The following is a 15,541-nucleotide window of genomic DNA, read 5'->3' as shown; positions in this document are numbered from 1 at the left end:
AGGTGGCTAGCGGGTGTCTGTCTCTCCTACTTTAGTTGGAGCGGATTAGATGAAAAGGGTCCTTATGAAGGGTAAATAGAAGTTGACAAAATCACGTTGTGGTTATTCGTAGGTAAGAAAATGTTCTTGCTAGAACCCAATTGCAGCCACGTAAAAGATGCAACAACAATTAGAGGACGTCTAACTTGTTTTTGCAGCAATTGTCATGTGATGTGATATGGCCAGAAGTTGTGATGAATGATGAATGATATATTGTGATGTATGAGATCATGTTCTTGTAATAGGGATCACGACTTGCATGTCGATGAGTATGACAACCGGCAGGAGCCATAGGAGTTGTCTTTATTTTTTGTATGACCTGCGTGTCATTGAAGAACGCCATGTAAATTACTTTACTTTATTGCTAAACGCGTTAGCCATAGAAGTAGAAGTAGTCGTTGGCGTGACAACTTCATGAAGACACAATGATGGAGATCATGATGATGGAGATCATGGTGTCATGCCGGTGACGAAGATGATCATGGAGCCCCGAAGATGGAGATCGAAGGAGCTATATGATATTGGCCATATCATGTCACTACTATATAATTGCATGTGATGTTTATTATGTTTTATGCATCTTGTTTACTTAGAACGGCGGTAGTAAATAAGATGATCCCTTATAATAATTTCAAGAAAGTGTTCCCCCTAACTGTGCATCGTTGCTAAAGTTCGTCGTTTCGAAGCACCACGTGATGATCGGGTGTGATAGATCTTTATGTTCACATACAACGGGTGTAAGACAGATTTACACATGCAGAACACTTAGGGTTAACTTGACGAGCCTAGCATGTACAGACATGGCCTCGGAACACAAAGAACGAAAGGTCGAACATGAATCATATGGAAGATACGATCAACATGGAGATGTTCACCGATGATGACTAGTCCGTCTCACGTGATGATCAGACACGGCCTAGTCGACTCAGATCGTGTAACACTTAGATGACTAGAGGGATGTCTAATCTGAGTGGGAGTTCATTAAATAATTTGATTAGATGAACTTAATTATCATGAACTTAGTCTAAAACTTTTGCAAAATATTTCTCGTAGATCAAATGGCCAACGCTCATGTCAACATGAACTTCAACGTGTTCCTAGAAAAAACCAAGCTGAAAAATGATGGCAGCAACTATTCGGACTGGGTCCGGAACCTGAGGATCATCCTCATAGCAGCCAAGAAAGATTATGTCCTAGATGCACCGCTAGGTGAAGCACCCATCCCAGAGAACCAAGACGTTATGAACACTTGGCAATCACGTGCTGATGATTACTCCCTCGTTCAGTGCGGCATGCTTTACAGCTTAGAACCGGGGCTCCAAAAGCGTTTTGAGAAGAACGGAGCATATGAGATGTTCGAGGAGCTGAAAATGGTTTTCCAAGCTCATGCCTGGGTCGAGAGATATGAAGTCTCCGACAAGTTCTATAGTTGTAAGATGGAGGAAAACAGTTCTGTCAGTGAGCACATACTCAAAATGTCTGGGTTGCACAACCTCCTGTCCTAGTTGGAGATCAACCTCCCGGAAGAGGCGGTTATTGACAGAATCCTTCAGTCGCTCCCACCGAGCTACAAGAGCTTTGTGTTGAACTACAATATGCAGGGGATGGTGAAGACCATTCCTGAAGTATTCTCAATGCTGAAGTCAGCAGAGGTTGAAATCAAGAAAGAACATCAAGTGTTGATGGTCAATAAGACCACTAAGTTCAAGAAGGGCAAGGGTAAGAAGAATTTCAAGAAGGACGGCAAAGATGTTGCCGCGCCCGGTAAGCCAGTTGCCGGGAAGAAGTCAAAGAATGGACCCAAGCCTGAGACTGAGTGCTTTTATTGCAAGGGGAAGGGTCACTGGAAGCGGAACTGCCCCAAATACTTAGCGGACAAGAAGGCCGGCAACACTAAAGGTATATTTGATATACATGTAATTGATGTGTACCTTACCAGTACTCGTAGTAACTCCTGGATATTTGATACCGTTGCCGTTGCTCACATTTGTAACTCAACTCACAGCAGGAGCTGCGGAATAAGCGGAGACTGGCGAAGGACGAGGTGACGATGCGCGTCGGGAATGGTTCCAAGGTCGATGTGATCGCCGTCGGCACGCTACCTCTACATTTACCCACAGGATTAGTTTTAAACCTCAATAATTGTTATTTAGTGCCAAGTTTGAGCATGAACATTGTATCTGGATCTCGTTTGATACGAGATGGCTACTCATTTAAATCCGAGAATAATGGTTGTTCTATTTATATGAGAGATATGTTTTATGGTCATGCCCCGATGGTCAATGGTTTATTCTTAATGAATCTCGAACGTAATGTTACACATATTCATAGTGTGAATACCAAAAGATGTAAAGTTGATAACGATAGTCCCACATACTTGTGGCACTGCCGCCTTGGTCACATTGGTGTCAAGCGCATGAAGGAGCTCCATGCTGATGGACTTTTAGAGTCTCTCAATTATGAATCATTTGACACATGCATACCATGCCTCATGGGTAAAATGACTAAGACTCCGTTCTCCGGAACAATGGAGCGAGCAACCAACTTATTGGAAATCATACATACCGATGTGTGCGGTCCAATGAGCGTTGAGGCTCGCGAAGGATATCGTTATGTTCTCACTCTCACTGATGACTTGAGTAGATATGGGTATGTCTACTTGATGAAACACAAGTCTGAGACCTTTGAAAAGTTCAAGGAATTTCAGAATGAAGTAGAGAATCAACGTGACCGAAAGATAAAATTCTTACGATCGGATCGTGGAGGAGAATATTTAAGTCACGAATTTGGTACACACTTAAGAAAATGTGGAATCGTTTCATAACTCACGCCGCCTGGAACACCTCAGCGTAATGGTGTGTCCGAACGTCGTAATCGCACTCTATTGGATATGGTGCGATCTATGATGTCTCTTACCGATTTACCGCTATCATTTTGGGGATACGCTCTAGAGACAACTACATTCACTTTAAATAGGGCACCGTCTAAATCCGTTGAGACGACACCGTATGAATTATGGTTTGGGAAGAAACCTAAGCTGTCCTTTCTAAAAGTTTGGGGATGCGATGATTATGTCAAGAAACTTCAACCTGAAAAGCTCGAACCCAAGTCGGAAAAATGCGTCTTCATAGGATTCCCTAAGGAAACCATTGGGTATACCTTCTACTTAAGATCCGAGGGCAAGATCTTTGTTGCCAAGAACGGATCCTTTCTGGAAAAAGAGTTTCTCTCGAAAGGAGTAAGTGGGAGGAAAGTAGAACTCGATGAAGTACTACCTCTTGAACCGGAAAGTAGTGCAGCTCAGGAAAACATTCCCGTGGTGCCTACACCGACTGGAGAGGAAATTAATGATGATGATCAAGGTACTTATGATCAAGTTGCTACTGAACTTCGTAGGTCCACAAGGACACGTTCCACACTAGAGTGGTATGGCAACCCTGTCCTGGAAATCATGTTGTTAGACAACGGTGAACCTTCGAACCATGAAGAAGCGATGGCGGGCCCAGATTCCAACAAATGGCTAGAAGCCATGAAATCCGAGATAGAATCCATGTATGAAAATAAAGTATGGACTTTGACTGACTTGCCCGATGATCGGCGAGCGATAGAAAATAAATGGATCTTTAAGAAGAAGACGGACGCGGATGGTAATGTTACCATCTATAAAGCTCGACTTTTCGCTAAGGGTTATCGGCAAGTTTAAGGGATTGACTACGATGAGACTTTCTCTCCCGTAGCGAAGCTTAAGTCCGTCCGAATCATGTTAGCAATTGCCGCATACTATGATTATGAGATATGGCAGATGGACGTCAAAACGGCATTCCTTAACGGGAATCTTAAGGAAGAACTGTATATGATGCAGCCGGAGGGTTTTGTCGATCCTAAGAATGCTAAAAAAGTATGCAAGCTCCAGCGATCCATTTATGGGCTGGTGCAAGCATCTCGGAGTTGGAACATTCGCTTTGATGAGATGATCAAAGAGTTTGGGTTTATGCAGACTTATGGAGAAGCCTGCGTTTACAAGAAAGTGAGTGGGAGCTCTGTAGCATTTCTCATATTATATGTAGATGACATACTTTTGATGGGAAATGATATAGAATTCTTGGACAGCATTAAGGCCTACTTGAATAAGTGTTTTTCAATGAAGGACCTTGGAGAAGCTGCTTACATATTAGGCATCAAGATCTATAGGGATAGATCGAGACGCCTCATAGGTCTTTCACAAAGCACATACCTTGATAAGATTTTGAAGAAGTTCAAAATGGATCAGTCCAAGAAAGGGTTCTTGCCTGTACTGCAAGGTGTGAGATTGAGCTCGACTCAATGCCCGACCACGGCAAAAGATAAAGAAGAGATGAGCATCATCCCCTATGCCTCAGCCATAGGATCTATTATGTATGCCATGCTGTGTACCAGACCTGATGTAAACCTTGCCGTAAGTTTGGTAGGAAGGTACCAAAGTAATCCCGGCAAGGAACACTGGACAGCGGTCAAGAATATCCTAAAGTACCTGAAAAGGACAAAGGACATGTTTCTCGTTTATGGAGGTGACGAAGAGCTCGTCATAAAGGGTTATGTCGACGCTAGCTTCGACATAGATCTGGATGACTCTAAGTCACAAACCGGATACGTGTATATGTTGAATGGTGGAGCAGTAAGCTGGTGCAGCTGCAAGCAGAGAGTCGTGGCGGGATCTACATGTGAAGCGGAGTACATGGCAGCCTCGGAGGCAGCGCATGAAGCAATTTGGGTGAAGGAGTTCATCACCGACCTAGGAGTCATACCCAATGCGTCGGGGCCGATCAAACTCTTCTGTGACAACACTGGAGCTATTGCCCTTGCCAAGGAGCCCAGGTTTCACATGAAGACCAGGCACATCAAGCGTCGCTTCAACTCCATTCGTGAAAACGTTCAAGATGGAGACATAAATATTTGCAAAGTACATACGGATCTGAATGTCGCAGATCCGTTGACTAAACCACTCTCGCGAGCAAAACATGATCAACACCAGAACTCTATGGGTGTTCAATTCATCACAATGTAACTAGATTATTGACTCTAGTGCAAGTGGGAGACTGTTGGAAATATGCCCTAGAGGCAATAATAAAAGTATTATTATTATATTTCCTTGTTCATGATAATTGTCTTTTATTCATGCTATAATTGTATTATCCGGAAATCGTAATACGCATGTGAATACATAGACCACAATACGTCCCTAGTAAGCCTCTAGTTGACTAGCTCGTTGGTCAACAGATAGTCATGGTTTCCTGACTATGGACATTAGATGTCATTGACAACGGGATCACGTCATTAGGAGAATGACGTGATGGACAAGACCCAATCCTAAGCATAGCACAAGATCGTGTAGTTCGTTTTGCTAGAGCTTTTCCAATGTCAAGTATCTCTTCCTTAGACCATGAGATCGTGTAACTCCCGGATACCGTAGGGGTGCTTTGGGTGTACCAAACGTCACAACGTAACTGGGTGACTATAAAGGTGCACTACAGGTATCTCCGAAAGTGTCTGTTGGGTTGACACGGATCGAGACTGGGATTTGTCACTCCGGATAACGGAGAGGTATCACTGGGCCCACTCGGTAGTGCATCATCATAATGAGCTCAAAGTGACCAAGTGTCTGGTCACGGGATCATGCATTACGGTACGAGTAAAGTGACTTGCCGGTAACGAGACTGAACGAGGTATTGGGATACCGACGATCGAGTCTCGGGAAAGTAACATACCGTCTGACAAAGGGAATAGTATACGGGGTTGCTTGAACCCTCGACATCGTGGTTCATCCGATGAGATCATCGAGGAGTATGTGGGAACCAACATGGGTATCCAGATCCCGTTGTTGGTTATTGACCGGAGAGCCGTCTCGGTCATGTCTGCATGTCTCCCGAACCCGTAGGGTCTACACACTTAAGGTTCAGTGACGCTAGGGTTGTATGAATATGAGTATGCAGCAAACCGAATGTTGTTCGGAGTCCCGGATGAGATCCCGGACGTCACGAGGAGTTCCGGAATGGTCCGGAGGTAAAGAAAACTATATAGGAAGTGCTGTTTCGGCCATCGGGAAAGTTTCGGGGTCACCCGGTATTGTATCGGGACCACCAGAAGGGTCCCGGGGGTCCACCGGGTGGGGCCACCTATCCCGGAGGGCCCCGTGGGCTGAAGTGGGAGGGGAACCAGCCCCTAGTGGGCTGGTGCGCCCCCCCTTGGGCCCCCCTGCGCCTAGGGTTGGAAACCCTAGGTGGGGGGGGGGGGCGCACCACTTGCCTTGGGGGGCACTCCACCCCCCTTGGCCGCCGCCCCCCCTTGGGAGATTGATCTCCCAGGGCCGGCGCCCCCCTGGGGGCCTATATAAAGGAGGGGGGAGGGAGGGCAGCCGCACCCCAAGTCTTGGCGCCTCCCTCCCCCTGCTACACCTCGTCCTCCTCCCGCAGCAGCTTGGCGAAGCCCTGCCGGAGTTCTGCTGCATCCACCAACACGCCGTCGTGCTGCTGGATCATCATCAACCTCTCCTTCCCCCTTGCTGGATCAAGACGGAGGAGACGTCACGCTGACCGTACGTGTGTTGAACGCGGAGGTGCCGTCCGTTCGGCGCTAGGATCTCCGGTGATAGGATCACGACGAGAACGACTACCTCAACCCCGTTCTTTTGAACGCTTCCGCTCGCGATCTACAAAGTGATATGTAGATGCATCTCCCCTTTCACTCGTTGCTTAGATGAACTCATAGATGGATCTTGGTGAAACCGTAGGAAATTTTTTATTTTCTGCAACGTTCCCCAACAATTCTGGCCCCTCCCAGTTCTTGGATCCTTTGGAGCAATATCAATGAGGATGGAATTGTCATGCACATCAAGTGAATTAGCAAGTCCCAAAATAAAATCTCGCAAAGATTCATCACCATGCTTGTGTGTGAAAATTATACCACACAATTTGAGCAAGGTTACCAATGAGTATGAAAGTGCCTTCTCATTCAGTGTCCCGAAGAGGAATGACATACATCTTCTGTGTGAAAAGTAGATCACCTAGGATTTTATCAGCTTCATTTGTTCCTGAATCATAACAAGACTATTTGACAGAGGTAGACAGGTCGTACACAACTTATCACGTATGTACGACCTCTGAAGTTGGTGGACTTTGCAATCGGGTCTAATCAGTCTATGTCGGTGGCTGATTAGCAGCATGGCTGCACACTCCACAAACTTCTGTGACTAGTCGCGCGCACTTCTCAAGATGTGTGACAAGTTGTGAGACCACGGGTTCCAATATGGCATAACATTATTCATAATTTCAAATAGATAAGTACAGTAAGCGACCACAGAGAACTCAACCTAGAAAAGGAGCGTGGAACCCTGACAATGGAAGCTATGGGAGGACGTACCCAAACCAAAGCTATCTTATTCTTGGAACACAAACACTGGAACTAATGTTGGCCACAAAGGAAGCTGCGCCAACGTGTTCTAATTTAGAGGAAAACAAGCGCGGCTTTCAAATAAATAACATAATGGACAAACATGAATCCTTCTCTAAACTGCGATGGGACCATGGTAAATGCCAATTGCATCAAGTGCACCACCAGATTTGCCAAAGAAGCCCACAACACATGTATTTTCCGGTACCGTGGCATCAAAACTTGTGCCCTGCACACTTCCGTAAGGCCCATACTTTCTGATGTTGGTGACGAGAACAAGAGAAGTTATAACAGTTTCAGTCACAAGGTTGTCAATTGTCCCCGATATTTGCTTCACAAACTCTTTAGGGCCTAGCTCAATCTGCAAAAAAAAAACATATAAGGAAATAAATTAAATCACATAATTGGCTGTGTATATATATGAGAAAAGAAAAATAAGGAATCTCAAATAAGCTCACAGTCTGATAGTTCCCTCCGCTGCTGCCACCCCATGGACCTTCAGAGCGGACCTTCCCAAGTTTGTCGACATAAGAAAACTCAAGCGAAAAGATGCGCGAGCCACTGTTTATTCTCATACTTCGTAGACGCAACGGCTTTCCTGCGGTCATGTCTTGAGGGAAACCTCCATTTCCGCCCCATGGCCCCATCTTTATAGGCTGTGTTGCCAATGCGTGTTAAAAATTCTGATAAAAGATTAGATAGTCGATGCATGAACCGGAACGAGGAAAAATATAGTATATACCAATGATAGGGATGACGAGAAGTTGAGGCACAAGACGCGGATCTGAAGCTCATAAAACTTTTGGATCTTGAACAAGACAACACCTTGCGCATAGGCAAACTCACCCGTCCCACCAAGGATTGCCCATTCACCTTCTAGTGGTGAGCTCATATTTCCAAGCACCTTAAGGCTGGAACCTTTGAACCTAAACCAATCGAGTTTGTATTCTTAGTGGATGTTAAGGTACACACACAATGTTTAAACACATGAACTTAGAATTTGCAACATACCTCTCATCGACGAACACCATGTTAAAACAAAGGGACCAGGTTCCTTCGGTTGCACCAGCACCCGTAAGTACCCCCTGTGCATGTGCCACAAGCTTCTTGTCGGGGCCAATGCCATCATATATTGTCCAATCAGTAGCCGCGGTGCAGCCAAACTTCATAGGAAGGCCAGGATTCACTATAATGACCTCGTTCGGATTCGGCGATCCTTGGGGGCGCTGCTCCATGTACAAGCCATCTAAGAGAAACTCCTTGTGCTGCAATGCTCCCTGGCTAACAGGAGCACTCTGTAAATACTTAGCCATAGCTACAACAAGGAAGCTTAAGCTAAAGCTATCTACAGGTTCTTCTCTCTATTGTGTGGGTGATAAGATGCATAGAGCGGTAGAGGTGGTTTATAGGCTGGAGTTGCGTCCATGTATGTAGCGAGAAAGCGGGTTGCAGTTTACTATTGTAATTTCTATGCATCTACACAAGTTGTACTAGTACTTTTTCCATTTTAGCCTCCCGGGCATTTGCAGTTTAGTATCCATGCACGCAGACAAGTTGCACCACTAGCTTTTCTTTTTAAATATCTGATCTGGCCTCCGGAGTAATTAGCACGCTATCGCCCATTGGATCCGTCAAACTTCTGACTACTTGATACAACCCACAGTAGAGCGTAATTTAGAGTAGTAACATGCATATGGGAAGCGGACCAATGGCTCTCGGCGACGCCGCACCATGATATCTGTGTTATTGAGTTCCTATGATGGCATGGCTGCATTTAAGGCACAATGAATTTGCTAGTTACAGATACATATGAAATACCCGATGATACACTGTGATTCCTGTCCTTTGCGTGTAGAGTCAATATTCTGAATAAATGTCACCTGCGTTCGCAATAATTTTCTTTTAAAAGGAAAAACCGTTAAGTGAGAAGCTGATGCTTACACAAACACGAGTTAAGATCCTTTGAGCGGGTTTGTCTCCCAGATAAACCAAACACAGTAAGTTCTAAGCCCTGTTATCTATTAAGACCTATCGATCCAAGTAGTATTGTTCTTCTTTTAGATGACTTGATCTCTTATGGGGAGTAGAAGAATGTAGTACTAAACTGCTAATAAATGATCGTGGCTGGAGTTTAGTGTGCTGAAGAAGAAACGTTACCACATGAGTAGTAAATGGAGTGTACGACCGGAGGTTGGCAGTTATAGTACACTGGTCATCAACCCGTGCACCTGCACGGTCTAGCAATTTCAATATTTAATATAACAAAGTTGTGAAAAATAAAAAATGTCAAACAATAATAATATGGATACGTTGATGTAGATTTTTATTATAACACATGCATGTAAGTTCAGTGGTCGCTTGTGGTCGCTTGTCATCCCGTGCAGCACCTGGCTTTGGGATCTTTGTGGTTTGCCGATGGCCATGCTGGTGGGAGAGGGCACTTGATGGTGAAGGGGATATCCTTCACTGAGAAAAACTGCTGGGGGCCATCCATAGGAGAGGAGAATCGAAGGAAAGGAGTCAGCAGTCATGTACAGGAGTTGAGGGAGATGTTTTTCCTTTTACTTTGAGGAAGAGATGTGTTTCCTTTTTGCTTTTTACATGAACAGTTTTCCCCGTTTTAGTGCGAAGAAGATTTTATGGTCATCATCACACAGATCGTTTTTGACTTACATGGCAAACAAAGTATCAAACTCATCCTAGATCCACGATAAGAGCAAACGTGCGTCCTGAGTATAGAGAAGACTAACCAATCTAGTTGTTTCGAATCTTGTATTCTCCCTGGGCCAAGAGAAATGTGTCTTTTTTGAAAGTATGCAGACATCTATGCTGGTGTTTCTTAGGGCCATAATGAGGACGAAGACGGACCTCACGCCAGACAAACCAAATGTTGGGCATGACTCTGGCGATGCATGGGTGTGGAGGAAACGTCTACCCTTTGGAAAAGCACCCGCTATCATTGCACCCTGAGACCAGACAAACCAAATGTTGGGCATGACTCTGGCGATGCATGGGTGTGGAGGAAACGTCTACCCTTTGGAAAAGCACCCGCTATCATTGCACCCTAAGACTACGGCCACTGAATCGATAAACAAAAGGGATGGAAGCCGACAGAGTTTGAGATGGTCTGCATCGACGAACCATCGGCACACCCCCTTCAAAGCATCATCCATCGTGACTGGCATGGAAACTAAGAAGATTGAATGAATCTCCGGTCGAATATGAATTTAAAAATTAATTTCCTTATTTTTATTGTAGTGCCCTCTTATCCGATCAAATCTCTTCAACTTTCTATGTGCCCATTCTTTCTTTCCACATGCATATAAAAGTTCCAAGGATGCAATATCTGGTTGATGAATAAATATTGTTTCCCATTACTGAAGGACGCCCTTATATATTTTTTGTTTGCATCCACGTTTCAATGGAAGTACTTTTTTTTGCAGGGGTTCAATGGCCGTACATGCAGCCCTTATTTGTTTGCATGGGCCCTCGTATTGTTTTTGTACACATGTATTTATACATGGACAAATTTGTCTCTAAACGTACGTGCAGTAGTACTGTTTGTTCTATCACGTCGGACTTTTTCCCCGCAAAAAAGAATCACATCGGACTTTTTTTTTCTTAAAAGAAAGATATCACGCCAGAATTAAATCATGCATGTCGTATGACTTGTACTCCCTCCGTTCCAAAATAGATGACTCAACTTTTTTTTTTGAGCATCAGTACAGACACAAGCGCTCATATACACGCGCATACACTCACCCCTATGAACGCACGCACGCACACCCTACCCCTATGAGCACCTCCGAGAGACTGAGCCGGCATATCATCTTGAAATTTACGAAGTCACCGTAGGCGCCTCGTCGTCGACGGGAACGTCTCCTCCCACTGAAAGCGCATCGCCGGAAATCCTGAAATAAATCCAAGAATAATGCGAGCACCAGGATTTGAACCCTGGTGGGTTGGGGATACCACTGTCCACCTAACCAACTCAACCACAGGTTGATTCGCGATGACTCAACTTTATACTAACTTTAGTACAAAGTTAGGTCATCTATTTTGGAACGGAGGGAGTACCATAGATGGACTCTCCAACATGCGCGTACTTATCCTGTTGGACTAAAATCACGCACGACTTGTAACATTTTTTACCATATATGGACTCCCATGTTCTAGCGTGCAGACATGCTAAAGCACTCAGTATGGACTTGCTCTTTTTTTAATTTATCACGCCACTTAAATCACATCTTACGTTTAGCATATCTGCTGATGGAAAAAAAATCAGTTACCAACGTGAACATCTTTTTTTTGGAGGATACGATGGATGCTTTCTTTGTTTTACTTCACGGGAGAAGATTGGAGTTTGAAGGGTAATCAAACGGATCTGCTCTCCTATTTTCTTTCCTTTTCATTGCTAGATTTTTTATGGAAGAATGCTATCATTTTTTTAGGCAAAGTTGGATGCAGTCTTTGTTTTGCTTCACCAAAACGTGGCAGGAGTCCTTTTTTGGACCATGTGTCACGTAAGTTTCTTTTTCATCTCTGGAGTTAATTATTTAATCCAACGGTGTAATTAATTTCAATGATGTGGATTAATGAGAAGGCTTTAATGGTGCCTCCAATTAGTAAATATAAGATAAGATATGAGATATAAGATGTCATAGATGCATGGTGGAAGCAGAGTTAGAGCACGTAAATTAAATCCTCAGCTTTCTTAGAACAGGATAATACCTGAGATAATTATAGAAAAGTTTCTAGAATTATTCGCATGACGTACTCAGTTTCTCAATTAACAGAAAAAATGACATATCTCAGAAAATCTCTAAAATCTAATTAGATAATTTCACATGAATTAGCATGGTAAAAATTAAGCTTCGTAGAAATGTGTGATTACGTGAAATGGCTTTTAAATTTGAGACGAATGAGTTGAAGGAAGATGAAACGGGATAGATGGAATCAATGGGAAAGGCATTAACTGATGATGTGACCATTGCTTGAGTAAATATAGCTTTAGTTGTTGAGTGGGCCAGTGCATGCAGGAAATACAATGCTATGCATCTCTAAATCAGAACATACATGCCAATAAAATGATGAATACATATAGTGGTGCAGATCTATATCCATATTCGATGGTGAAATATTAGGGGGCTGCGCCCGCAGGTGCTCCTATGCAATTTTGCATGCATATGTTACTAGTCTAAGTTACTACCTCTATAGTGGGGAGTAACATATCTGTGGTGTCATGCATGTGCTACATTTATTAGTTTGAAGACTCATCTTGTCTTGGTATGTGTGATGTTACTCATAGTGTGACTAACTAGATATGTTACTCAAATCATCTCTCTCCTCATTAAATCATTGTCACATAAACAAATTTGCTGAGTTGGACCTGAAGTTACTCCCACTATGGGTAGTATGAGAGTGTGTGTGTGTAGTTTTCAATGGCCTACTCGGTATTGAGGTTGGCGATGCCTACTACTAAATACATGGAATCTTTTGATTGCCTTCTCGACATTGACTTGATGCTTCTACCAAGTGAAGAGCATTTCTAGGAGAACTAATTTAACCAGTTTTAACTTTTTGAGATTGATGTTCACCTCTTGACCGTATTGTAAATCTGACATTATCTCTCTGCATTCCATAATACCTTGTGATTAGGTTTCATTAGAATAAACTATAAACCAACAATTACTATTAGTATATCAATTTTGTGACGCAAAACTATGAACACAACTAAATACTTTTGGATACAAATGTAATGATATCAATTTTATGCCATATTATATATACAATAACAAAGTAATTGTTAGTCAAAAACTTATCCTAATGAGACCTAATATGCAAGGTACTAGTATTTTGGAGCTGAGGAAGTAGTACTGAAACAAATCAAATTATAGTACTATACTCTCGATAGAACTTCCATCCGTGCTAACTGATATGTGCATTTTGAATCACAATTTAGAAGCTAAATTACTCAATTATCATATTAACTCAATCATTTTTGCACTATTTTTTCTCGGGTTTCTAGCTTATTCAACAAGTTCATTTGGAGGGGGATGAAAATTTGTCATGGACTGCATATTGAAGAATTCACCAAGAAAAACACTTTTATGGAGTGAGGGGATAAAGCAATAATCCGATAATTGTCAGAACAAAAGAGGTCAGAGGTCAGGAGATGGACCCAGGGAGTACTCTTTCGGGCCCACACGTCCTGGGGACGTTCCCTTGGCTAGGGCGCATGGTGGAGGCATGTAGGCCCGACATGCATGTTAGGCTCCGCCATTTACGTGACTCTGACATTCATCCCAAGACCACACACGAATTACTACTAGAGTTTTTGGCTACTGCTGCGAATATATAACCCTTCTTCCTTTGGAGGACTGATCCTACTGGGTTCCACCACCTCCGACAAGGGAATTCATCACCACAAATGCCACCACACATGGGGAGCATCTTAGACCACACCATTTACACCAATATCACCATCTCCAACTTAATATTTGTTCATCTCCATGCAACTTTCTAGGTTGATCCCTATAATCACTTTCTAGTGTTAAGTTTTGTTTAGTAGTTGGTGCTTTTTGATTTACTAGCAAAAGATCATGTGCTTTGCAACGGGGACAAGAACTATAACACGCCTATAACCCAATAACCATGACTTAAGACCTCAATAGGTCAATGTCCTTTATTTCAACATGGCATCTCATCTATATTGCCGCTTATCCTCCTTCTCACCCTCGCCGACGGTGGCCATAGTGATCACACAAGCACAACTTTGAATATGGTCAATCCTAAGGCGTCTCTCTTTTGACATAAGATGATAAATCTTCTTTGGTTTTCCCAATGAGGTTTTGACGAGGCTTGTATGCATGGTTATAGATGGTTTCTTTTGTATCTAATCTGGTTTTGCCGAGGTGTTCATTTCCATTGCGGATCAGCATCGATATGGAAGAAAGACGGATCATGCGCTGTTGATTAAGGTTGCAACCTAAATAGCATTGAAAAATGTCTAATAGGCAAACTAACATCGTATTCACAGTCTACATATTTTTTTAATCAAATTCCATATTGGGAGGGGGGGGGGGGTCTTCAAACATGTTGGTTGATTTCAAGAAACAGCAGTGGGTTTTCTAAAAAACGCGGAACTTTTTTCTGGACTCAATTAAATATGTACCGCAGGTAGGTTTCAAGAAACAACGCGCGGAGGGTGAGTGTGTAGGGGGGAGCGCAACGGACCGAAAGAAACACTTCTCCTTTTACTAAAGGTGTAGATTGGTGAAATATCTATGCGCTAAAGTTGCTATTCACATCCACAAGACCTACACTTGCTTGTGTTTGTGACTTGCGATTAACTCATTTCGTTCTGGATGGCACATATATAGGAGAAATCCGGTTGATACATTTCATTTGACTTCACAATGCAAATTCATGTTTGATTATGTGATGTATTATAATTCTCTGGGTGTGATGTACCAGCACTGACTAGATATTACTTCACCATTTATGGACCTAAAGTAGACCATGATGTTTGATATTGTTCTATTTTTTTCATTGTATTGGTTATGGATTTCTGTTGGTGAAGGAGGACACAAAATGAGGGGCGGCCCCAAACAGAAATGACTGCCTCGACTATCCATAAGCTCTATAGCTATCGGCCTCTACTACTTGTTTCCCTTTATCTTATGTTCACATTTTGGTGGACTGTTGGGAGCGTTCTTCTTCCTTTTTGTGTGAATGAGGTGGACCTGTTGTAGGTGATGGCTTCTTAAATGAAACCGGAGTACCCTTTTCTCTACCAAAATGGACAAGTGTGACTCACTGTTTGTAATTCTTTGCCCATTATATCTAATAAAGTAATAATATGCACAATACATAGAACTGTATATTTGTAATATGCATTGTGATACCTAGTTAATTTGTGTGCATGAAGTAGCCAATTGATCATTCTCAGATCAGATTCCCACTCCGGATGACACACTAAATTTACCTTCATTTTGTTTCATAATCGGGTGATCTCTTTAAGTGCCCAGATGAGGGAATAAAGCACATCCATATGCACAATACATCTGTGAACATA

General features: G+C 43.0%; 1 protein-coding gene across 1 annotated transcript; it reads right to left on the bottom strand.

Moving 5' to 3' along the window:
* Window positions 1-7,313: 7,313 nt before the first annotated feature.
* Window positions 7,314-8,910, bottom strand: LOC123040116 (uncharacterized). The gene is made up of 4 exons (XM_044463047.1): window positions 8,476-8,910; window positions 8,207-8,390; window positions 7,923-8,120; window positions 7,314-7,825 (listed from the first exon to the last, which is right to left on the bottom strand). The coding sequence occupies exons 1-4, from the start codon at window positions 8,775-8,777 to the stop codon at window positions 7,580-7,582; spliced, it is 930 nt and encodes a 309-aa protein (XP_044318982.1). The 5' UTR covers window positions 8,778-8,910; the 3' UTR covers window positions 7,314-7,579.
* Between the last annotated feature and the right edge of the window lie 6,631 nt (window positions 8,911-15,541).

The sequence above is a fragment of the Triticum aestivum genome, chromosome 2B, assembly GCF_018294505.1.
Source record: "Triticum aestivum cultivar Chinese Spring chromosome 2B, IWGSC CS RefSeq v2.1, whole genome shotgun sequence".
Classification (NCBI taxonomy): domain Eukaryota; kingdom Viridiplantae; phylum Streptophyta; class Magnoliopsida; order Poales; family Poaceae; genus Triticum; species Triticum aestivum.
This window is presented reverse-complemented; position numbering and strand designations above follow the sequence as displayed.